The 23,676-nt window shown below is 33.9% G+C and overlaps 5 protein-coding genes across 6 annotated transcripts; 2 read left to right on the top strand and 3 right to left on the bottom strand.

Annotated features, from left to right (window-relative positions):
* The first annotated feature begins 729 nt into the window (after positions 1–729).
* LOC101208704 (ABC transporter G family member 8) lies at positions 730–4,093 on the top strand. The gene is made up of 2 exons (XM_004140696.3): positions 730–1,894; positions 3,242–4,093. The coding sequence occupies exons 1-2, from the start codon at positions 802–804 to the stop codon at positions 3,970–3,972; spliced, it is 1,824 nt and encodes a 607-aa protein (XP_004140744.1). The 5' UTR covers positions 730–801; the 3' UTR covers positions 3,973–4,093.
* Positions 4,094–6,989: 2,896 nt separating this feature from the next.
* On the bottom strand, positions 6,990–10,596 carry LOC101208950 (protein SGT1 homolog). Its single transcript, XM_004140697.3, has 10 exons — positions 10,289–10,596; positions 9,775–9,844; positions 9,425–9,549; positions 9,114–9,243; positions 8,835–8,931; positions 8,676–8,741; positions 8,261–8,396; positions 7,698–7,780; positions 7,519–7,623; positions 6,990–7,414 (listed from the first exon to the last, which is right to left on the bottom strand). Exons 1-10 carry the CDS (start codon positions 10,446–10,448, stop codon positions 7,313–7,315), a joined length of 1,074 nt encoding a protein of 357 aa, XP_004140745.1. The 5' UTR covers positions 10,449–10,596; the 3' UTR covers positions 6,990–7,312.
* A 1,668-nt stretch (positions 10,597–12,264) lies between these two features.
* On the bottom strand, positions 12,265–14,056 carry LOC101209685 (probable NADH dehydrogenase [ubiquinone] 1 alpha subcomplex subunit 5, mitochondrial). Its single transcript, XM_004140700.3, has 2 exons — positions 13,636–14,056; positions 12,265–12,728 (listed from the first exon to the last, which is right to left on the bottom strand). Exons 1-2 carry the CDS (start codon positions 13,946–13,948, stop codon positions 12,535–12,537), a joined length of 507 nt encoding a protein of 168 aa, XP_004140748.1. The 5' UTR covers positions 13,949–14,056; the 3' UTR covers positions 12,265–12,534.
* Positions 14,057–15,329: 1,273 nt separating this feature from the next.
* Positions 15,330–20,115, top strand: LOC101209193 (dnaJ protein ERDJ2A). 2 transcript variants are annotated; one of them, XM_004140698.3, is made up of 11 exons: positions 15,330–15,521; positions 16,177–16,405; positions 16,504–16,599; positions 16,768–16,888; positions 16,976–17,082; positions 17,198–17,415; positions 17,706–17,883; positions 17,975–18,094; positions 18,473–18,559; positions 18,777–18,887; positions 19,066–20,115. In XM_004140698.3, the coding sequence occupies exons 2-11, from the start codon at positions 16,220–16,222 to the stop codon at positions 19,897–19,899; spliced, it is 2,058 nt and encodes a 685-aa protein (XP_004140746.1). In that variant the 5' UTR covers positions 15,330–15,521; positions 16,177–16,219; the 3' UTR covers positions 19,900–20,115. The 2 variants fall into 2 exon arrangements, with proteins under 2 accessions (XP_004140746.1, XP_011651191.1); XM_011652889.2 differs by having other exon boundaries at positions 16,169–16,405.
* Positions 20,116–20,645: 530 nt separating this feature from the next.
* Positions 20,646–23,145, bottom strand: LOC101209439 (pentatricopeptide repeat-containing protein At4g21190). The gene is made up of 6 exons (XM_004140699.3): positions 22,991–23,145; positions 22,665–22,749; positions 22,452–22,550; positions 21,702–21,845; positions 21,386–21,598; positions 20,646–21,202 (listed from the first exon to the last, which is right to left on the bottom strand). Exons 1-6 carry the CDS (start codon positions 23,062–23,064, stop codon positions 20,801–20,803), a joined length of 1,017 nt encoding a protein of 338 aa, XP_004140747.2. The 5' UTR covers positions 23,065–23,145; the 3' UTR covers positions 20,646–20,800.
* Between the last annotated feature and the right edge of the window lie 531 nt (positions 23,146–23,676).

Raw genomic sequence — 23,676 nt, 5'->3', positions numbered from 1 at the left:
TTTAGTTTTTATTGATTTAATCCCAAAAATTTTGATTTTGTATTAGTTTACTCGGTAACTTCAGTATTTTAACAATTTAATAATTGATTTTCTTAATTTGTAACATTATTTTTAGGTCTATTTAAATAGAATTTGGAGTAGAGAAATTGAACTCGAGACCTCTTGTTTCGGGAACATATAAATGTCAGTTAAACTAAGTTTATGTTGTTAATTTGTAACAATTTAGTTCTTAACAGAAAAAAATCATCAAAATATTTGATGTAGTTTTGTTATTATCTTATAAGGTAAACTATGCATATTTTCTAAAATGAGCCTCTAATTAGTTTATCGATTTATTTATGTAATAAATCTCATTAATTTTTTATAATAAAGACTAAATTGTTACAAAATTTAAAGTAGAAGACTAAATTGTTACTTTTTTATGAAAGTTTAAGGACTATAAGTGATATTTTAAACCACTTTTAGTTATCGAGAGCACATCTTTGGTTGAAAATTCTTTTACTTTTATAGAAGTATGAAAAATTATTTTCAAAATATAATAAAGTTTTAGAATATATTAAATACCCGGGTGTCGATCTCTAATAAAATTTAAAATTTTAATGTATTTTATAAATATTTGAATTCGTGGAGGTATGAAAAATTATTTTATAATTCTATTAATTATATAATTCAATAAAAAAAAATTGGGTTTTATGAATATTTTTATGAAAGTCACTTAGTATTCTTACATGACAGTCAATTTAAGATCACTTCCATCTCCCTCTTTCTCATTCTCTCTCCATCACAAAAATCTCTCTCCCAATGGAAAAAGACCAACCACAGCCACAAGCAGAACCACCACCTCCGCCGCCGCCGCCACCACTGCCTCCAAGAAGCTACACATTAACAGCATCCTCAATCTCCTACACAAAATCCACCACCATCTCACCCTACAACTGGCTCTTCAAATCCTGCATCACCACCACCCAACCCACCTACATTCTCCGTAACATTTCCTTCACAGCCCACCCTTCCCAAATCCTCGCCATCGTCGGCCCAAGCGGAGCCGGCAAATCAACTCTCCTCGACATCCTCTCCGCCCGTACCTCCCCAACCCAAGGCTCCCTCTTCCTCAACTCCTCCCCTCTTAACCCTTCCACCTTCCGTAAACTCTCCGCCTACGTCCCTCAACACGACGCCTCTCTCCCTCTCTTAACCGTCTCTGAAACCTTCACCTTTGCCGCCCGCCTCCTCCTCCCTAACAAAACCCTAATCCCCTCCACTGTCAACTCCCTTCTCTCCGACCTCCGTCTCTCCCACCTCGCCAACACTCGCCTCATCTCCGGCCTCTCTGGTGGTGAACGTCGACGCGTATCTATCGGCCTCGCTCTCCTCCACGATCCAGCTATCTTACTTCTCGACGAACCAACCTCCGGCCTCGACAGTGGGTCCGCATATAATGTGATATCGACCCTTAAATCGATATGCGAGTCGAGGAATCGGACAGTGGTGGTTTCGATTCATCAGCCGAGTTATCGGATACTGTCTGAGATTGATGGGATACTTTTGCTATGTAAAGGATGTGTGATTCATCATGGGAGTGTTGAGAGTTTGGAGAGTTATTTGATATCGAAAGAGTTATGTATTCCGCCGCAGCTTAATGCTTTGGAATTTGCTATGGAAATTATTAATGATCTTACGCCTTGTAATAAGGGTGTTGTGATTATTGGTAATGAAGGTGGTACTTACTGTTCGAATAATCATGAAGATAATGAAAACAATGAGATTAAATATCGGAGCTGTAGATTGCATGAGATTTTGACGCTTCATTGGAGATTTTGGATTATTATATTTCGAACGAGGCAGCTGCTTTTGACTAATACTTTGGAAGCTCTTGTTGTGGGAATTGTATTAGGTATGTAAATCAATATCACACTTCTCTCTTATATCTATCTCCCTTTAATTACTTCTTCCTTTACTTACAGTAATCCTTTTTAATGGTAATACGAAGTATAGATCTCTTTGTACTTTTTTTTAAATTGATTTTAAATTAAAGAAACGTAGCACACTTGTGAGTGTTTTTTTTAAATTACATTTTCCTTTACTTGTAATTTTAATTTTTTTTTACATTTTTAAATATAGCAAAATATTTATAAAACTAGTAATATTTTAAATCTATCATTTATAAACGTTTATAAATGTGTACAAGCATCTATCGCTATCGTTTATATAATTTGAACTTTTCTATATATTTTATAAACATCTTCAATAGTTTTATCATTCAAATGATTCTTTTTTTTATCTATTTTTTTTATGTTAATAGGAAATATAGATATTTTTATACTTTTTTTATTTTAATTTAAAGAAACTAGTATATTTGTGAGTTTTTTTTGAAATGGTAACATGACATTTAATTATATTATTTAAAATTTCGTTTTGATTTATTCGGGCAGGTTTGAATTATTAAAACCAAAATCACGTTTATATTTCTTTCCAGAAAATATTGGAATGTCAATTTCAATAATGAGTTGTTAGAAATTTATTTTTTAGAAAACTTGTTTTCTAATTGTAACGAAAATACCTAAAAATGCAAAAATAGATAAAATATTTATCATTCATACAAAAATTAGTTGTAATAATATTACTATTTGGTTTTTTCTCTAAAATGTATTTAAGATTTTCTTTTGGCCCCAAGTCAAGAATGATAATTTTATAATTTGGATTTATTTAGATTGAATTGTATACAAATTAGCTGTAAATTTCAATTTTCTATAAAATACATTTATTTTATTTTACTAAAGATAAAATTTACATTTTATTTTTTATTTTTCTACAACAAAGGTACAAAAATTCGAACCACTCCATGCATTTTATATTCGATTAGACTCACGTGTTGACATATTTTTTTTAAAAAAATAATTATTCAAACAATTTTTTTTTCAATTTTTAATATTATATTTATCTTATGTTGAACTGGTACAAATGATAAACATTATTGTGAAATAAATTTATATTTATAATTTTTTAAATAAATTCTTATATACAAAAGGATTTTTTTCAAAAATATATAAAATAAAATTATTTACCATCTATAAAAAAAACAACTAAAAGAAAAAAATTATAAAATTTTCTATAACATATAAATATTTGGTCAAATTTTACAATTTTCCAATTTACAAAGTGAAATTATAATTAACAAAAAAGATGAGTATAGTCGAGATGGATTAATATATATATATATATTTATGTAATTTGTAAACAGGAACAATTTACATAAACATCGGGATGGACAAAGCCGGCATAGAGAAAAGATTTGGTTTATTCGCCTTCACACTAACATTCCTCCTCTCTTCAACAACCGAAACTCTTCCTATTTTCCTCAACGAACGTCCAATTCTCCTCCGTGAAACCTCCTCCGGCCTCTACCGTCTCTCCTCCTACATTATCGCCAACACCCTCGTCTTCCTCCCCTACCTCCTCGCCATCGCCCTCATCTACTCCGCCTCCGTCTACTTCCTCGTCGGCCTCTGTGCCACTTGGCAAGCTTTCGCCTACTTCGTCCTCGTCATTTGGGTCATCATTCTAATGGCCAACTCCTTTGTTCTCTTCCTAAGCTCCCTCGCCCCAAACTACATAGCCGGGACGTCGCTCGTGACGGTTCTCCTCGCTGCGTTTTTCCTATTCTCGGGTTACTTCATATCACAAGAAAGCTTGCCTAAGTTTTGGATGTTTATGAACTTCATGTCGATGTACAAGTACGCTCTTGATGCATTGCTAATCAACGAATATTCGTGTTTGGTTTCAAGATGCTTCATTTGGTTTGAAGAGAATGAAAATGAGTGTTTGGTCACGGGGGGAGATGTGTTGGTTAAAAGAGGTCTTGATCAGAACCAACGTTGGAGAAATGTTTATGCTTTGGTAGCGTTTTTTGTGTTATATCGTCTTCTTTGTTTGCTTGTTTTGATTAGAAGGGTTTCTACATCTAAGAAATAATAAAACGTTAACTACTATTATTATTGTTACCTTCATTGTTATTTCCATTTGTGGAATTTTTTTCTTTTTTTGTAAAATAAAATGATAGAGATCAATATATATATATACAATTTGATGCATATATACTTATTTGAAGTATGTTTGAGCGGTAGTTTTTATACTTTTAATGACCATTTTATTTTATTTTATTTTGATATAAGTCTTAAATCTAGTCTTGCCTAATGATTTTATTATTGTTGTTTTTTTTAGAAAAAAAAACTCAACATTTTGTTATTTCTTAAATTTTTTATTATAAGTTTGAAAATATTTATGTATTTCATTTTTTTTGTATAAAAATTAAGTAATTATTGTTTTTTTAACCAACATTACTAAAGTATATATAATATAAATAATAAAGATGCAAACTCTTTAAAAGAATAATAAAACAAGGTTAACTGTTCTTTAGTTTTTTTAATTTTATTAAGAAATATCTCTCAATGTCCATAAACATCCATAAAGTATTATGGATAGAAATATAAAATAATTCATTAATCATTATTGAAAGAGAAAATGAGTGAATGCTAAGTGTTAAAAGCAAATTAGTGAGAGCATCTTTTCTTGTTTTGAATTTTGTCAATTATTTTATGATTCTTGTTTGGCCCTTTACAAAGAATAATAATAAAATTAGATCCAGAGAGATGTTAGGGATTAGAGAGCCCCTTGATGTGAAGGTGAGGCTTCAATCATTTGAGCATATAGACCAAAATGTCCAAAAGACCCCACATGCAAACTTTATATTATACTTTCTTATTATAGGATTTATATTTTCTCTGAGCCACAATTTTTTCTCCATATATATATTTGTGGAAACGTCAAATTGATATATATATATATATAAAGAATAAAGGGATATGAGCTAATATTGTCTTCCATTATATATCTTAGATAAAATAATGTTACGAGACTAGGCCAAAATATTGTAGTGGATAGGCATGTTTTTGTTTGTATTTTTTTCTTGAAATAAAAGAAATAACAAGTCAAATTTGTTGGCACTCTAGCTATAACTCCACAAGATACAATGAGATGTTGTTCACGTTACACAAAACTTCAAGCTAATGTCAAAGAAATACCTTATAAATAGTCTAATTCAACATGTCTTTTTTTAACTTGAGAAAAGTAAATAGTAGTCTCTATTCGATCTAACTTAAACATCAAAATGCATTTGATTGATAGAGTATTCAACTCAAACGAGACTAGAACAAGGTGGGACCAAAAAGTAAGATAACACGAAACCAACCCATGTTATAATTAATAACATCTTGCATGAGTTAAAAATTTCAAATTTCAACATCCACTCTTTTTGAAAATAAAATAAAATAAGTGACGTTTTTTTTAAGGAAAAAGATCATTCAAATAATAACAATGTCACGGGTGCTTTGGCAAATTGGATTTTTGAAGATATAAAAATAAGAGAGAGAGAGAGAGAGAAACAATAGTTTTGTTTTGTTTTGATGGTGTGAAGGACTGTGATTGAATGAGTGCCAAAATATTCACTCACGGGTTACTATTCTGTTGCTATGACACGTGAACTTTTCCTCTTTTTTTCTTCTTTGTTTTTGGTTCTTTGTCTTCTTTTATAACTATATTTCTCTCTATAAAATTCTCCTTTAAATAATTGTCATCAATTCACAAAACTCTATCCATATCGGTACTTCTTTAAAGAAAAATGTTGAACTTTTCAAATATAATATTTAGTTTTAGTAAAACATTTAGGTTTGATTTCCTTAATATTTCGTTTATTGTTTTTGTTCGTAAAAACTAAGCCTACAAACACTACCTATTTCTACCTTTAATTTTTCTTTTGTTTTTGTTATCTATATTATTTCAATGAATTAAATAAATTTTTTAAAATCGAAAAAGAAAAAGAAAACTTTCAAAAGTTGTTTTCCAAATTCGGCTATAAATTTAACCATGAATTTAAGAAATATGTAAATTGTTGTAAAAAAAAAAGTGAAAAAAGCAAAATTGTTAGTTCACGAAATTCTTAGTTAATAACTTTCGAATTATTGTCCTTGTTTACAAAGTAATTAATTTATTATATATAAATTTGAATATGGGGAATGAAATCTTAAATTTTAATTTATGTGTCTAGTTGGTCCATGATTTTTCTAAAAAAAATATTAAAGTTTAGGGTGTGGGTTATGCATATCAACCATATAGCTTTATGGATTCTCATTTAATATACAAACTGATTGTGTGACTTTGAATAGGATGGAATTGATGAAAAATTGTCGATATTACCACAAGAATTAATGGATTCTCACTAGCTATTTATATATTTTAAAAAGAACTATATAAAACCAAAAATTGTAATTAGTTTGATGGTAAAATTGTTCTCCAACCTCCTTCAAATCTTAGGTTCAAACTTCACTCCAAATTAAAAAGTTTGGTTTTAAAAAAAGGTATAGCATCAACAATATAAAGTGATTCTATTTCAAGATCAATCTAAAGCCCTGACGAAGCCTTTATCCAAAAGAATTCGGCTTCATGCAATTGATCAATACGGGCCTATCAAAGCCCAACGTGATTTCAACGTCTTAGCGAGGCTGGACCAATCATCCATTACGATCCATTAAAGTTGCACAATGGCCCAACCGCTATGAATCCCATCAGTCTAGTTATCCAATTATTATCTATATTCCATTTTCCCCTTCTCTAAAGAAGAGAATTAGTATAGTAATCATAATTCTCTCTTCTATAATGTTGATCGTTGCCCTTCAAAATGTTGAGTTTCACTACACTAGAACAAGGACAATCCCCTAAATTGCAATTTTCTACCAAATAATTGGTTGTGAAATTCTAATATCTATCCTCAATATAATAAAACAACTCATTTAAATATACCATAATTAGCTAAAAACATTTTTCGAAAATAAGCAAAGAATAAAGAAGCTTCTAAAATACAAGTAAATATTAGAAACTACTAAGAATATGAAGCTATTTCAAACTACAGTTGGTTGCTATAAATGCTTGAACAATTCACATAACAAAAATTCTCTGACGATAAACCAAACCGTTAAATCTCAGTTCTGCTAAAAAAGAAATACAATGTACATGGTAGACAATTTTTTAATTTAAACCCATTCAATCTCCAAACACAATAATCACAAAGTTCAGAACAGAAGAATAAGCAAATAACTGGTTTTACAGAAATAGTAGAAAAATCGAGCAGAAACAAAAGGAGACTGATGGTGACTCAGCTGCCTACAAAATGACGAAAAAATGGAAATATTTCCACAAGAACTTTTCAAACTTGAACCAAATCCAACCACAGGGAAAAAGCTCTAGAACAGATCAGATCCTACCATTTCTTCAATTCCATACCATCTGGAGGGCTACCTTCAACCTTCTTTGATCCCACTTCCTTCCAATTTGTCGACAGGACCGTGCCGTTTGATTCCACCTAAAGAACAAAGAAAATTAACCAATCGGACAAGAACAGTTTCCTAAAATTACAATACCAAAACAGGGTGATTAGACATGTAAAAGTACTTCAGGAAGCCTTACAAATGATTTTTCCATGGCCCTTTTTGTATCCTCATCAGCATCTCCGTATATGTCTCGGAAAAACTTGTTCAATGCCGCATCGCCTTCTAGTTTTTCGTCTTTCTCCTAAAATGTAACAAATACGATTAAATTCATTTCCCCACAAGGAATATTGAGGAAAAATACCAGAGTAATCAGACCTCCTTTTTCACTTCAGCTTCAATCTTATCCCAATCTCTTCTTGGCTTAGAGGAGGGGTAGGAAGGTCTCTGCGATCCACTAGCTGCAAAATATCACAAGCTTTGATCAAACTCCGCAAAAATAAAACATGAGACACCAGACGTTACAAATATGTAAAAACCCCTCGTCGGCATTGCATAAGAATGAAACCAAATGCATGATAGTCTACAGGAACATGAAATAAGGCAACCAAAACTGCACACATTTTAAAGCATAAATGAAAGCTACACCTCGAAACACAGTCTGCAAAACCATTTACCAATCTGCACGTTCAGGATTGATCTCTAATAACGAGTTGTGATATGAACCAAAATTATTGGTTACTTTCATTTTGATATAGTCAATATGCGACAGCATATAAAACAGATCACAGATCACATATTTTTGTTCACAATTTTTAGATGCCAAATTCGAGGCTTCAAGCATATTAAGCATTGAACGAAGAGTACAGATCAGTCCATGCTACAGTGTAAAACCTATAATCAGTTAAATGAAAGAGTGTACAGGGTACGAATTCACTTACAGGGGACACTAATACTCGGGATAATTCTGTTCTCCTTGGAGAATTCCAGAGACGTCCAGTGTATTTGCTCAGCTTTCACAAGACGAATTTCAATTTTCGTTGATAACACAAAAAATTTGCACTTCTCACGTATTATCTGTTTGCGACAACCAAACACCAAACATAAGATTTCTAATTGAAGTTAGAGGCATAGATAAGCATAATATTCATGTTGCTGAAGTAAACAAATGCTCAAATAAAAAAAAATAAGTCTAAGGAAACCAATCCATTGCAATGGGAAGAAAGAAAATAGAGTGAAGATTACTACATTAATCGAAGACACTTCTCAACATTTACAACATCCCATCTTGTTTTGGATATCAAATAGAACCCATTGTCTGTCTCTTAAAAATTAAATGCTAAAAATCAGGAATACCTTCCCAAATAAACGAGCCTGAAAACAATATGCATCTTCACCAGGAAGATCAATAGTAACACTTAGCTGCAAACAAGCAATTAAAATTTCAGTAAGTCTGTCCAAATATTCAAGATTTTGAAACATATTCGAAAAATGAACATTCAATTATAGTCATACAATTTGTTCACCAAACTGAACAGCAACATTTTCAGCTGGTATACCCTTAGCAAATATGGTCACAACTACTTCTTCTGGTTTCTGATAATATTCGTGCCTGCATGAGTATTTCGCAGAAACTATGACTAGTTAGGTTACCATCTATCTTGTGATGCATCCTTGTAAAGGAATACCATATAAATAAAGTACCAAAGAGGAAGACCAAAAAAAAAAAAAGAACTGCAAAAGATAAAGAGAGAAAATATTTACTCCTACAAGAAACCGACAAAGAGCAGCAACCTGAATTTTGGTTTGACTTCTATTGTCGCTTGATGCAGTTGATCACTCACGGGTACAATGTCAGCACTTGATTTAACAGTTTCCTGAACATCATTTTCCACAGATTCCTGTGTAAGATCGCCCATTTCCTCTGTTATGAAAATGGGGGCATCCATGAATTGGAAAAAAATGTAAATGCTTTTTCCAAATAATAGTCAGTGATGTCAACTACCAGAAAAAGAACTGTGTTTAGACATAACAAAAACTTTGCAAAGACTATCTAGCATCCTAAGCCACAAATTTAAACTGGTATATTATCACGCAGCCCATACCAGCAATGAGTTTTTCACATTCTTTTATTAAATTCGTGAATCTTGAATCTCCTGGGGCTAAAGCAGAGCCTGTCTCCAAAGCAGCCTTTGCTGTTTGATACTCCTCAAGCTTCATACATGCAGTGCTGTAACAAAGATAAATACAAGAAGAACAAAAACCATATAGATATGCATATTTCAACACTACTTAGAACGTGATTCAAGAATTAAATAAATAATCCACCACGTTTCAAATATCCATATGAATTTCACACAAAGTTGCATCAGCTCTTAAAAACATTATACTCTTAGACTCTTGAGAATTAAATAGAACATCATCAGAAGCTACGAAAGAAAGAAAAGAAGCTTACCCTTTACGCAAGTATGCTTTTGAATTTGAAGGGTCAAGTTCAATTGCTTTGTTAGCATCCGCAACAGTCTCTACAAACATAAACCCGAATCATTAAAATAAATAAAGAAAACAATAACTCTTATTAATTGTTTCTTAGTGCTCAAAATCGTTGTTTTGTCACTTAAAAACACTTTTTTGAACACTTGAAAAGTCATATAATCCTAAATTAATCCCAGAACCAAAACCCGAGGGATTGGACTGCAAAACTTCAAATAGAAACCATAAACGAATCGACTCGTCCAAAAACTTCTCGAATCTACTTAGCTCTTAACATTAACTTCTTCAAAAGAACAGAAAAATTGAAGAGAAGTAAAGTTTTTTTAGTACAAATCATAACCAAAAGAAGTAAAAATCCGATCAAAGACTCTGATTCGCGCAATCCTATACTTTACAGAGTCAATTAAAGGGGGCATTACATAGTAAGAAACATGAAACTGGAAGGAAATAGAGAAGAGAGAAGAGAGAAGAAGTACCAGTGTAATGGCCGAGTTTGATGTTGGCCTGAGCGCGGTCAACATAAAGCTCGGATTTCTTGGGACTGAGAGCAATAGCCTGAGTGTAGAGGTCGACGGAAAGTTCGAAGTGGTCGTCGATAAAGGCTTCCTTGGCCTTGGCTTCGAGATCGGACGCCATGGTAGAGAGAGTTGAAGCGTCGGAAGGTTCTGGAGGGAGGGGAAGGAGAAAGATCGGGTTGCTTTTTTGAAAGAATTTGATTGACTTGAAGTCGTGATAAATGATAAAAGGCTATTAAGAGCAATGCCACAATCGGTAGACTAAGGTAAGGTATTTGATGACACAACGTTAGATTATACAGGAAGTCAAGAACCTTGAACTTTAGGTCTTTTTTTTTTTTTCTTTGATCGAATTTTCTAGAAACGGAAAAAGCAAAAACAAATAAATAACCTTGGTGTAAAACAACAAGATAATAATAAAAGCCAGAGTAAGGAGAAGATAAAAGTGTAGAGTGAATGTATTTCTATTCAATTGTATTTTTTACGATGACCACAATCCAAGGAAAAAGTTGAATGGTAAAGATACTTTAGTGTGTATATATCTATATTTAATTCAAATCATTGTAGCAAAATCATTAATTTTAAACCTTTGATTTTACGATAATTAATTTTAAATCCCAACACTTGAAGCCGAACCCTTATGTTAGTGGGGGACAGAACACATAGTTTTATTTATTTAATTCTCATCTAAATAAAAATATTTAATTAAAATGGGAAAAAATTCAAATCAGTTCTAACGAATTCAAAACTAAATAAATTAAATAAGATCACAGCAACGAAATAAATTAAGGGGCAGTGAAAATATAAAAATCCATAAATGTATATTCCCAAAAGTGTAAAAAGAATATTTCTCTATAGATTAGATTTTCAAACCAAAGTTGGTAGACACAAATACTTAATATGAAAAATAATTTATTCCGACAAATTAACAACAATCAAGTCAAATAATAAACATGGTGAAGTTTCGGAGGCTATTTATTTCCCCATATTCATTGGTCTCACAATATCATAGCTCATAACTTGACAACCAAAGCTTAGAATGCTAATTTGTTCTCTACTTATAAAGTGTTATTTGTTGGATTTATTTAACATATGGTCTTGTGAGCATGGCTGTGAACGAAATTGTTATAGATATTTTTGCAGCAGGAGTGTAGCCAAATTCCTTCACTCTGAATTGTTGAAATTTGGAAACAATTCCATTGTTATTTTTTAGTAGTAAAAAGTAGTATATACTCTCTCTACCTTCGACAATAATGAGATTAATTGACCTAAAGCCTAATTCTATCACATTCTTGTTGATGATTTCAGATTGCAGTCAAAGTAGTTTTGTTTATCTACTTTCACTCTATGAAAGCAACACATATTAAAAGCAACACATATTATAGAGCTGGAATTAAATCGATATGTTTGTATGGTTGATCTCTTTGGAATTAAATCGATATGTTTGTATGGTTGATCTCTTATGCCATGTTGGACAACTAGGGTAGGCAATGGAAATTGTCGAATCCATGGCACCTGAGGCAGAATGTGTAAATTCTATGTGAATCGTGCTACTTGGAGAAAATGTGGCAAGAAGAGGACTTCAGCTTATAACCCACATGATTCATCTTTGCTGCCAACAAAATTGTACGATGAATCCAACTGACACGATTTTAGTGCAAAAACTCGTAAACTTAACTCTTGTGAAATCTTAGAATGAGACTCTACTCTACATCAAGATTGGTTAGAATTACGTAGTGAGATTCATTGCTTCATCATGATAGATAGACAAAACCATTTAATAAATGATATCCAATAAAAGTTAGTTACAATTCCATTATTTAGTTAGAATTCCTAAATAATACATATCAAAACAACTATGATTCTCAAACTCTTCTTCTGCTATTGATTTGATCATCATTTATCCTCCGAATCAGGAAAAAGTTATAGAGTTTGTATTTAGATGGTAGGAAAATTAAATTTAATATTGCTCATTCTAAAGTCCAACCATGACGGGGTTTGATGTCCACGGTAAAAAGTAAACAAGGCAATGAAAAAGTGAATTTATGTAATTCCAACATTGGATAGAGATTATTGAAACACATGACTTTGTGAACAATCCCTGCATACAGGCACTCTATCGGGGAACAAGCAAAAATAGATAACATCAAAGCCAAAAACAAAGAACGGGATCCGAAACTCGAATCCTTCAAATGATGAAAAAGAGGTCATTCTGTCACCTGAGATGCTTTCTCGGGTGTCTCTACTTTTTTAGTACTATCACCACTAATGGCCTCCAGCGTCTTGTAAAACTCTTCAGGGAGAGGGCCTGGTCGGTGCAAAGGAATGTGCTTCGGTACTGGAGCATCATTCTCGATCACTTCACATTCGTAGTCATCAGGAACACCCCAGGGATCCCACTCTGCATAGTTGAAGTAAACTAATCACTAAAACAACACCAACAAATTGTGTTGAACTGACAGATTTCTACAAAGATCCATATCTGGAATAGTTCAAGTGTTCTCCAAATGCAATAGACCAGACAAGTTAGGCAAACTAGTAATCACTCTCAATCAAACTAAAAAGCTGAACAAACAAACCTCCTTAAGATTGAGGAAAGAAAGAAATATAGTGCCAGTGAATCAGTATGAAAATAATTTCTGTCGTTAGTGAAGAATTTCAAGCTTCTTGTCTAGTTGATAAGTCCAGGTTGACTTTTGCAAAATGGCACTTTCATCCACCTTAGTGAGAACAAAAGACGAACTTCAAAAAGTTCAGAGATATTAATGGGTCAAGTGGTGATCCAATAGTCTAAATCGTGGCTAAAGACCAGCGAAGGACCTGAGATTCATACATTGAAGAAGCTTTATACCACTCCTGTAAAATGAATAGATACCTAGACAATTTTGATAGCTAATATCTTAGGTTAAGACGAAAGGAAAATCAAATATTGCTGCTATGCGATAAGGAAAATGGTTCGACGAGATGAGAAAAGGGTAGAACGGAAGAAGGATAAACACGGTCTAATTGATGGGTGTGGCCCAAGTTTTTCAGTGCAACAAGATGCAAATTTCATTCCTTGACTCTCAATCCTTGAAAGTCGTTAATTTTTATCCTCTAAGGCATGGGGGAAGATGTTTTTTCGTCATTCTAATGGAATGCAAAAATGTAAATATGATTACAAATCCTGATGCCTCCCTTTTCCAATTCTTACATTCCATCCTAACCAGACACAGACAGGACGAGAAAATGAAATGAAAATCTACAGACAACAAAATTTCACAAATTCGTAAACTTAAAATTTTGGTGGCAATGAATTGAACACATACCGATCATTTTACCAATGAGTTTGAGCTCGTCCTGGGCCTCCTCGATTAGCTCCTCGACCTGACCACAGCCAAGCCGCTTCTCGATATTCTCCCAATCCTCTTCTTCCTGGCAGACCTTCAAGCGGTGCCGCGTAAAGCTCTCAACCGCCTTACGGTATCCTTCGTCCTCGGGGACGGCCTGGATCTCCTTTAGGGTTTTACTGTAAAGGCCGATCAAGACCTCTCGGGCGTTGGGAACAACATCCAGACCGACGATCCCCGTCGTTTGCTTCACTTTGGCCAATAATGGCCGTCCGATCGCTCGCAGGAACATCGTCGGAAAACTCTTGTCTCTTCCTCTTGATCACGCTTCTCAGTGGTAACGAGCCAGTCGCTTCAGGAGGATGGAGGGGCCATTCTCTCGCTGTTGAGATTGACTAGAACGGGATCGATCTTATTGGGCCTCAAAGCCCAGTTTCAAAACGATGACTCTTACCAGGCCTTCCTAAAGCCCCATTTTGAAAATGACGACTTGTTCGTAGTTGAACTTATTGGGTCTCAAAGCCATGTTTCAAAACAGCTACTCTTACTCTTAATGGGCCTACCTAAATCCTATGTTTATTAAGCCCATTTTCAAAATAACGACTAAAGTTTATTGGCGAGCCTTGAAATTCACGATTTTCTTAGATCCTAAACTAAGAGCGAAAAAAGGGTACCATTGGACAAATATTTAGTTAAAAAAAGTTTGTTCTTCAAAAATGTCTAAGAATCTTAAAACAAGCAAAAAGAAAAGAAAAATATTCATCCAAAACTCCCAATGAATATAACTAAAAACAAACAAATAAACTGCCCATCTTTATTTCAAACTAACTAAATAAAAATAGGGGCGATGTCAACAGAGTATAGTTAGAGAAAAAAAAAAGGGAAGTACAGTAGCAATATTAGAATTTGGTACATGTGCCTGAATTATCGTTTCAAAAGGCACAGTCATTTTTTAATTCTCTAATTCCATATGTAAATTGGAATGATTTTAATAATTTTCTATACCTGTAAATTATAATATTTAATAATCAAACTCAAACTCAAAGTATTAACAAATACATAATGTAAAAGAACATGAAGGTAATAATCAAATCTAAATTTTTCTCTTCAATAACTTTGGGGTGGGATTCGATCTTATGACCTCGAGATCAATGAGGTAGATTTGTGTTAGTTAACCTATCATGCCCGTGTTCAAATATTTCAATGGTACTATAATAAGATTTATTATACAGACAAAATAACACAAAAGACGTCTTAATTGGTTAAAAATCATAAAGTGTTTTTACACTCATTTTATTTTAAATAAATTATTCTATTTATTTTATAAAATATCAATTGAAATCGACCTTATATATATTATTTGAAATACGTGGATCCATATATGCTTGCCACCTGTGATAGAACGCTCTTCCCATTGGCCGATTTTTCGCAATCTTGCGTCATTTTTTTTAAAAATTATTTGCTTTGCTTTTCTTGTGAGATAATTATCCGTTTTCCATCTAATATTAAACAACCATAGAATAGGAGGATATGAATTATGAATAGATATCAATTCATCAATACCGGCCGTCGATCTTTCAGGTCTAAAGTTGGAAAAAGAAAAACCAGATTCTATTCTTTTTTTTTTCCTTCTTCTTCTTCTTCTTCTTCTTCTTCTTCTTTTTTTTTTTTTTTTTTTTCGTTTTGGATCTCAGACTTGAAATTAAATAAATAAAATAAAAGAAAAGAAATATTAATATTTATTTTTCGTTTTTTTTAATTCATTCAATTTTTCTTCTCCCAATAAGCACTCTCTCTGTAGTGGAGCCACCAGACGGAACTAGCTCTTGCTTAGCAGATCGCCGACTCGATTTCCCCTTGTTCAGGTCGCTCTCTCTTTTTAACGTTTCAATTTCTTCCTTTGATCAGACATTTTATGTATTTATCCACCACCTATTCTCAATTTTCGTATACTTTCATGCGTTTGATTGAATTAATTTAATTAATTATGGGTTTTGACGCAGCTGTTTCTGTACTGATTTCAATGAGATTGATGTAGATTCGTATGGATCGAAATTATGTTTTTCTTTGAGTATCGATTGGTGTAGCTTCAATCGTTTATACTTAATTTTCAATGGGTTCCGTGCCCTATTTCTCCCTCTCTATCAATTATTGGGGTTGAAGGATGTTGGGTTTATAGGCGGAATTGAACAGTTTGGGTGGGAGTTAGTTGCTTTGTTAATGGCTTGTTGCTCAACTTTTTCGACAATTATGAAGATGTTATTGATCTATGTTTCTTATTCAACGCTGTAGTTTCCCAAAATCGCATGCAATTATCAAACAATTCATGGTCAACCACGTTATTCTTTGTAACTTGAAGATTCCTTCTTTTCTCTGTTTCTGAAATTCATTTAGGTTTCAAAGTGAATGGATAAGCTCCTTTATGATATGCTGTATTATTTTCATTTCTATAAAAAAAAAAGAAAAGAAATGCTATATTATTCTCATTGTTATGATGTTATTACAAAGCTAGTTTTTCAGACAGTAGAAAGTTGACGGAAGGCACTGCTGATAAAAGGTTTCAATGGCTACTTCGGAAGAGAATAGTGCATTGTTTCCAATTTTTATTTTGACAATAATGGCACTGCCTTTGGTGCCTTATACAATTCTTAAGCTTTGTCGTGCTGCTTCGAAGAAGGCAAAGATTATACATTGCCAGTGTGCTGAATGCTCCCGTTCAGGGAAGTACCGTAAGTCAATATTTAAGCGAGTAAGTTTTTTTTGACGACACTGAATCTTCTATCTGATCAAAGTTCAAATAGTAGGTTTCAGATCTGTTTATAACGTTTGTTGCGTTATATTTTGCAGATAGCAAATTTCTCTACGTATAGCAACTTGACACTAGTACTTCTTTGGATCTTCATGTTCGTGTTGGTCTATTACATTAAAAATATTAGCCGGGAGGTAAATTATGTTCAATTATTAATGGGGAAAAAAATTATATTTCTACCGAGTGTTATTTTGTTTTGGTTTTGCCTATTGATTCTTTTAAAACTAAAGTATTTTCTCCATGCATAAAATTTGCTAATACTTGATGTTGGTGTGAAAGATAATTTTATGATAATTGCACAGATTCAAGTCTTCGAGCCATTTAGTATTCTGGGATTGGAAACGGGGGCTTCAGAGGCTGACATAAAGAAGGCATACAGGAGACTTTCTATCCTATACCATCCAGATAAAAATCCAGATCCAGGTTAGGTATTTTAATTGTATACTGCTCCATTTATTTTCCAACCCTTGCAGATCTCGGCTAACGTTGTCCTTTGCGTCCTATACTCAGAGGCCCATAAATATTTCGTGGAGTTCATATCTAAGGCTTATCAAGCTTTGACGGATCCAATATCCCGTGAGAATTATGAAAAATATGGCCATCCAGATGGCAAGCAGGTTAGTTAACTTTTTCTTACACAGGAAACGAGAATAACTGTCTGGTGTCTTGTATGGTTTTCAGATTTTGACAAATGACCCCTTGTAATTTAAATTTGCTAATATTTTGACGCAGGGGTTTCAAATGGGAATTGCACTCCCTCAATTCTTACTAAACATTGATGGGGCATCTGGTGGGATACTTTTACTGTGGATTGTTGGAGTTTGTATTATCTTGCCCTTGGTAATAGCCGTTATATATCTTTCAAGGTCGTCAAAATACACTGGAAACTATGTCATGCGTCAGACACTTTCCACATATTATTACTTCATGAAGCCTTCTTTGGCACCAAGGTATCTTTGGTCAAAAGTTTTACTTGTCTTCAGTTTTTAGGTTAACAAAGACTAGACAATCCAATTTAAATCAATTTTAGAGATAGGGATGTCCGTGACCATTCTTCTTATCTGCTTTCAAATTTATTTAGTTACACATTCTTGTCATTCTAGAAGAAAACATGACATCTTCGTCTACTATCATATGGCAAAACTAAAGAAAATTCTTCAGCTCTTTTTCTTGAAGCAAGTCCTATACTTTCCTTTTTTATTTTTTTCTTAACATTGTCAATAAATTTGTCTATACACAGCAAAGTAATGGATGTCTTCATAAAGGCAGCTGAGTATGTGGAAATGCCAGTTCGTAGAACTGATAATGACCCTCTTCAAAAGATATTTGGATTAGTTAGGAGTGAGTTGAATCTTGACCTTAAGAACATTAAACAAGAGCAGGCGAAGTTTTGGAAGCAACATCCAGCCCTTGTTAAAGTAATTTCTGCACAGTGCAACTTTGTTTGGTGAGTTAAATTTGTTCTTACCTTTGCCATTTTGATTTACACCTTTGCCCTTCTACATTCAGACACAATTGTTGATCCAAGCTCAATTAACTCGTGAATTTGCCAACCTGCCTCCACCTTTGAACGCCGACTTTAAACACGTGCTGGAACTTGCTCCTCGCCTTCTTGAAGAATTAATGAAGGTGTGATGAAGAATCCTAGTCCAAAGTTAGCTGTATTTTAATATCTTTGAATTTTACCAACTGCATTTAGTGTTGAGTTTTGTGTTGTATCATGATATCATGTAATTAAGTGTGTAGCTCGTTTTACTTTGATGGTTCCATTTTCTCCGTGTTTTTGCTGGATGTTCCATCTTTGACGTGGTTTTGTTTCAGTTCTACGAAGCTGTCACGTCGTATGCCATTTTTGTTCCTAGATAGATTTTTACCTCTTAATTTTCTAGTTACTTATTATTATTATTCTTTTAAAGAAAGGTTTTGTAGCTCTTTATTTTCTATTTACTAATTTGACAAAAAGTATGTGTGATAAACTAATATGCTTAACTATCTTCTTGTGCTTAGATGGCACTGATCCCACGTAATGTCCAAGGACAAGGATGGCTACGTCCTGCTACCGGGGTCATTGAGCTCACTCAATGTGTCATTCAGGTAATATATTTTGAATGGTGGTATTGTCATTGTAAATTTCTCACAAATGCTTTGGAAGCCACATGAATATTATCTTTTCAAGGCATATCTGGAATCCTTCTATTTTTAGAATTACTGCAGTAGTGGTGCAGAACCCATGTACCTTGTCTGTCGAATATATCACACAAGCTTTGGCGACCATTAATTTATCTTGATCCGTATCACATGTTGAATGTAGGCTGTTCCTCTCAGTTCAAGGAAGGCCACTGGAGGATCTTCTGAAGGTATTGCACCATTTCTACAGTTGCCGCATTTTAGCGAGGCTGTCGTCAAAAAGATAGCCCGCAAGGTAGGTTGGACTACATAATTGTGAAGTATGCCACTTGTAGTTTATTATATTATTTTTAGCCAAGGAGTTCAACAAACTATTGCTATTCTTAAATGCATTGTGTTTATGTTCACTTTTCATTCCTTCCGTAGTTTTCTGCCACTCTAATGCGTGTTTCTTCTTTTTGGTACTAATGCAGAAAGTGAGAGCATTTGAGGATCTTCAAAAACTGGGTCAAGAAGAGCGTGCCGATCTGCTAGCTCAGGTCGGTGGATTCTCGCCTGCTGAAGTACAAGATGTTGAAACGGTGCTGGAAATGATGCCATCAGTTACAGTTACTATCTCATGTGAAACAGAAGGTGAAGAAGGTATCCAAGAGGGTGATACTGTCACCATTCAGGCTTGGGTAACACTTGAACGACGAAACGGGTTGGTGGGTGCTCTCCCACATGCTCCCTACTACCCATTTCACAAAGAAGAGAATTTCTGGTTCTTGCTTGCGGATCCGAATTCAAACAATGTGTGGTTTTATCAGAAGGTCAGTTTCATGGATGAAGCTACGGCCATAACCGCTGCTTCCAAGGCAATTGAGGAACAAATGGAGGGATCTGGAGCAAGTGTAAGGGAAACCAGTGCTGCAGTTAGGGAAGCAGTGGAGAAAGTAAAAGCAGGGTCTAGGTTGGTTCTGGGCAAGTTCCACGCCCCAGCTGAGGGGAACTACAATTTAACTTGTTACTGCCTGTGTGATTCTTGGATCGGTTGCGATAACAAAACAAACCTGAAATTGAAAATATTGAAACGAACCCGTGCGGGTACCCGTGGTAGTCTTATGACAGAAGAAGGACCAAGCATGGAAGATGGAATTGAAGAGGAAGAGGAAAATGATGAAGAAGAATATGATGATTACGAGAGTGAGTACAGTGAAGACGAAGCTGATGAACAAGATGTGAAAAAGAAGGGCCCTGTTGCCAATGGTAAGGCACATAAGCAGAGTTCAAGTTCGGAGGGCTCTGGCTCTGATGATGATGAATGAAGAACCATATGTTATTTAGTGAGACAACCAACCCCTCCCGCGGGTAAATGGCCCCTTCCACACAGTGATAGAGCATTAGAACCTTTTTTTCTTCTTCTTTTTGTCTCTATATCAATTTAGAAGTTTTACGGCAACGAGATTGACTTTTAAACAGACTATGTTAGAGTATCAAACCAATATTTATTGCCCCTATTCTCAAGCATAGTTCACATGTTAGGCAATTTTAGCAAATGACTATTGACATTTTCAAAATCACCATGAAACCTAATATATTTTCAAAATCACTGTAGAACTGGTTTAAATTTACTTTTATCACTTGTAATCTGTTTACTCCCAAGTGTTTACAAATTGGTGGAATTTATTTTTCAGAAAATATTGCGCGTTTCTTGTGAGTTCTACGTGAACAGATTATTGAGAATGTATTTTTCAAACCAAATATTGTGTGATTTCTTGTAAGATCAACGTGGACAGATTAATGAAAATCTATATTCGAAATAAAATAGTGTGATTTCTTGTGAGTTCTACGTGGATGGATGGATTTTCTTGTGAGTTATATGTGGCCAGATTACTAGACACGTAGTTTTTTTTCTTAAATTTTATTTTGTAAATTTCATAAAATTTGAAAGCATTTCACTTTACCAGCAACCTTTTTTTTCCTCATGAGTTATAAGACCACGTTCGTATATTTTGTTAATGAAAATTTTAAACCAAGAATTGTTCCCTTGTTTCATCATAAGCCTAGGCCATATGTTGGATCGGGGACTATAATATTCAAGGATGAAATAAAGGGAATTGGCTCTATGATCAATGTGTCATCTCGTCTATTAAAACTACAAATAATAACTGATATAAAAGTCTACGCTATGACAAACTTCGACAAGGAACTACAATGTGTATATATTTACAATTGCCCAAGCCCCATGAAATCATGCTCAAAATTGGATTTGCTCCACATATGTTCATCTTCCAGAATTTCATCTGGATCTTCGCTCATATCCTCATCATCTTCGAGACTGGAATCTTCGGAAGTTATTTCAGCTTCATCTATTGAATTTGTTGAACTATGCTCCATTTTGGCATGCTCACTTAAACCATTGTTTGAATTACCATTTTCAGACAGATACTTAGCTCGTATTTTGACGCGTTTTCCTTTGATGTAACGATATTCCCATTTCGGTGGGGGATATTTCTTCATCAGTTTTTTGTATTTATCGAGCATACCCAACTCTTGGAAAACGTTTCCAACCTTAGTGACAATTGCCATATTTGGCTGAACTCCAAGTTCCTCCATATCAGCAAATACCTAAGTCAATCATAGTTAAATTTCGTTACCCATGGAACTCAATATGATTGAACTAAAAATGATATATCGGCACCATGTATCATAACTTTTATCCCTTTTTTAATCAATATGGAGTGGAAGGAATGGTTAGAGATTTGTGACCAATGCAGTTGAAACTACTTCTGTAGCAATAAAACGAAATACCTCAAACAACTTGTCATGCATTGCCTGATCGTAGTAGAGGGATATCATTTTATGAAAGAATATGCGAGGAATGCTCTCCAGATGCTGAGAAAACAATTTGTTCCAAAGCTCTTCAGCTTCATCAAGTCTTCCATCTTCAGCTAATGCGTTTAATAGTGTAAAATAGCTTCCCATTGTTCTTCCCTGGCCTTTACTTAGCATCCATTTCGTCAACTACAATAGTATACTCATTTTGCTTAACTCATTTCGTCAGCAACATCCTCAGGACAAAAGGGCAGAGCAAGAATGGACATGAAAGAAACATGTAAGAATGTACCTGAATTATCCTCTTCCATTCTCTTTGGTTCTCTAAGGTCTTCAGGGCTTTCTTAACTGTAATAAGAGGAAACTCTAGTTCCCAGGCAATGAAGGAATCAAGAGCCCCATAGACTTCCTCTTTGACGTTAGACAGTCCCTTTACCTAAAATGCGAAGTCAGTACTTAAAAAGGTCGACCCAGAAGTTAACAAGTTCAAAAGTAGCAACAAGAAGCAATGTTAGATCATTGAATTTTCCATCTAACACTCCCCTCACTTGTGGCTTGAAATATATAGACTATCGAACAAGTGAAAATCAATATTAATTGAAAAGGAACTAACATATTGATTGAAAAGGAACTAATGTTGCATGGATTTGAATAGAGGATCACCTAGACCATCCACTTAGATACCATGTTAAATCACCCATTGAAACCAAAAGCTCAAGCTCATGAATGAAGGTAAATTTAGAGTTACATCATATAACAAATAAAAAGAGACTGCATTACATTAAGGGTGACTTTGGTGTTGAATTTAAATATGGTGAAAATTTATGTTGGAAATCAAAAGTACTATTTAAAATTTGCTTGATGTTTGGTTATGCTGTCAAAAATAATTCCAAAAGTCTGAAAATGCATCCCAAATATACCCCCAATGAAGATGAAAGAAAAGATTTTCTACTATGAAAATCCAATTTGAATAGGCATCATGTCACCCTACTTATGGATGGAGGATATATAGGATTGGTGAGACAGGAACAAGAGAGCTTACACAATCAACAAGTTTTGCTGCCTTGGATATAGTCCCGATCCTCTTTTTGGTTTTCCAAACCCGAGGATATCTCGGCCGTGGACCCTTTGCAGCGCATACCTACAAAATAACTCTTGGGTAAGAAGTGAAAGAAAATTTCAGGAATTGCGTAAAAATTAAACCCAATTTCCGTTTATCATCGCTAGCAGCGAAGTAACTGACGAGAAGACTTACAACCGAGCTGCTTGGACACCAGGAAAAATTTACAGATTCTATCCTTTTGGACGTGACTGGAAAAGTGTAAACTAAAGTAAGCATCCTGAACCAGCAAATGAGATCAAATGTCAATAGATTTCAACGAATTTAAATCAAAATTTCCAGCTCTAGGAGGAACCAGGCAAAACACGAAATCGCTATTCAAGGAAATGAATAAATTTCATCGTCCACACAAAGCATACTTCGTATATAAGAACAAATTTCTCGTTTTCTTTTTGAATTTTTCTCAGTAACCAAGCACGAAAGTTGAGAGAAATAGAGATAAGGAGAAAGGGAGAGCTTACCGGTAGGAAGCCAAGAAGGACGAGAGCGTTGCTTGGGCTAGAGAGTGTGTCATCGAAGTGAAAATGATTAGCATTCCCAATTTTTCTACGGAAAATTGCCCCCAAATATCTCAAAACCCATTTTTCAAAAGATAATTTCACTATTTTTTTTTCTTATACCATTTTAAAATTTTACATGTGATTTTTGTCATTTTCAATATAATCTTTCCCTTCTAAAAGTGTTTCACTCTTCCATCCGTTTCTGCCATTTGTCAGATTTATGAAATAAATTAACCATATCTCTTTCCGATTAATAACTAACGAGGTTGTAATGACAACGACTAAAATAATTTTTTTTCAAAAAAACTTAGACCAAAACAAACACCTTTTAAGATTTAGAGACCAAAATGAAATAATATGCAAAATTTAGGGATCAAAATAAGATTTTAACTTTTACTAAATAAAAATAAAATAACATTACATGTCCATTAAACAAACGTGAAATGTAAGAAAAATCATATTAGGTTATAAGTTACCATTTCACAATGTAATTGTACATGCACCTAAGAAAAAAGAGCTTCGGTTCAAAATTCTAAAGAAGGTGAAGTTTTTTGTCTATTGGTTATGTTATTATCGTTTAATTCCTAAACAGTTCAATCCTTCTTTTTGTCGAATGTGAGGAGAAGATAGGTAATGAAGAACAATTG

The sequence above is a fragment of the Cucumis sativus genome, chromosome 3, assembly GCF_000004075.3.
Source record: "Cucumis sativus cultivar 9930 chromosome 3, Cucumber_9930_V3, whole genome shotgun sequence".
In the NCBI taxonomy this organism is placed as follows: Eukaryota; Viridiplantae; Streptophyta; class Magnoliopsida; order Cucurbitales; family Cucurbitaceae; genus Cucumis; species Cucumis sativus.
This window is presented reverse-complemented; position numbering and strand designations above follow the sequence as displayed.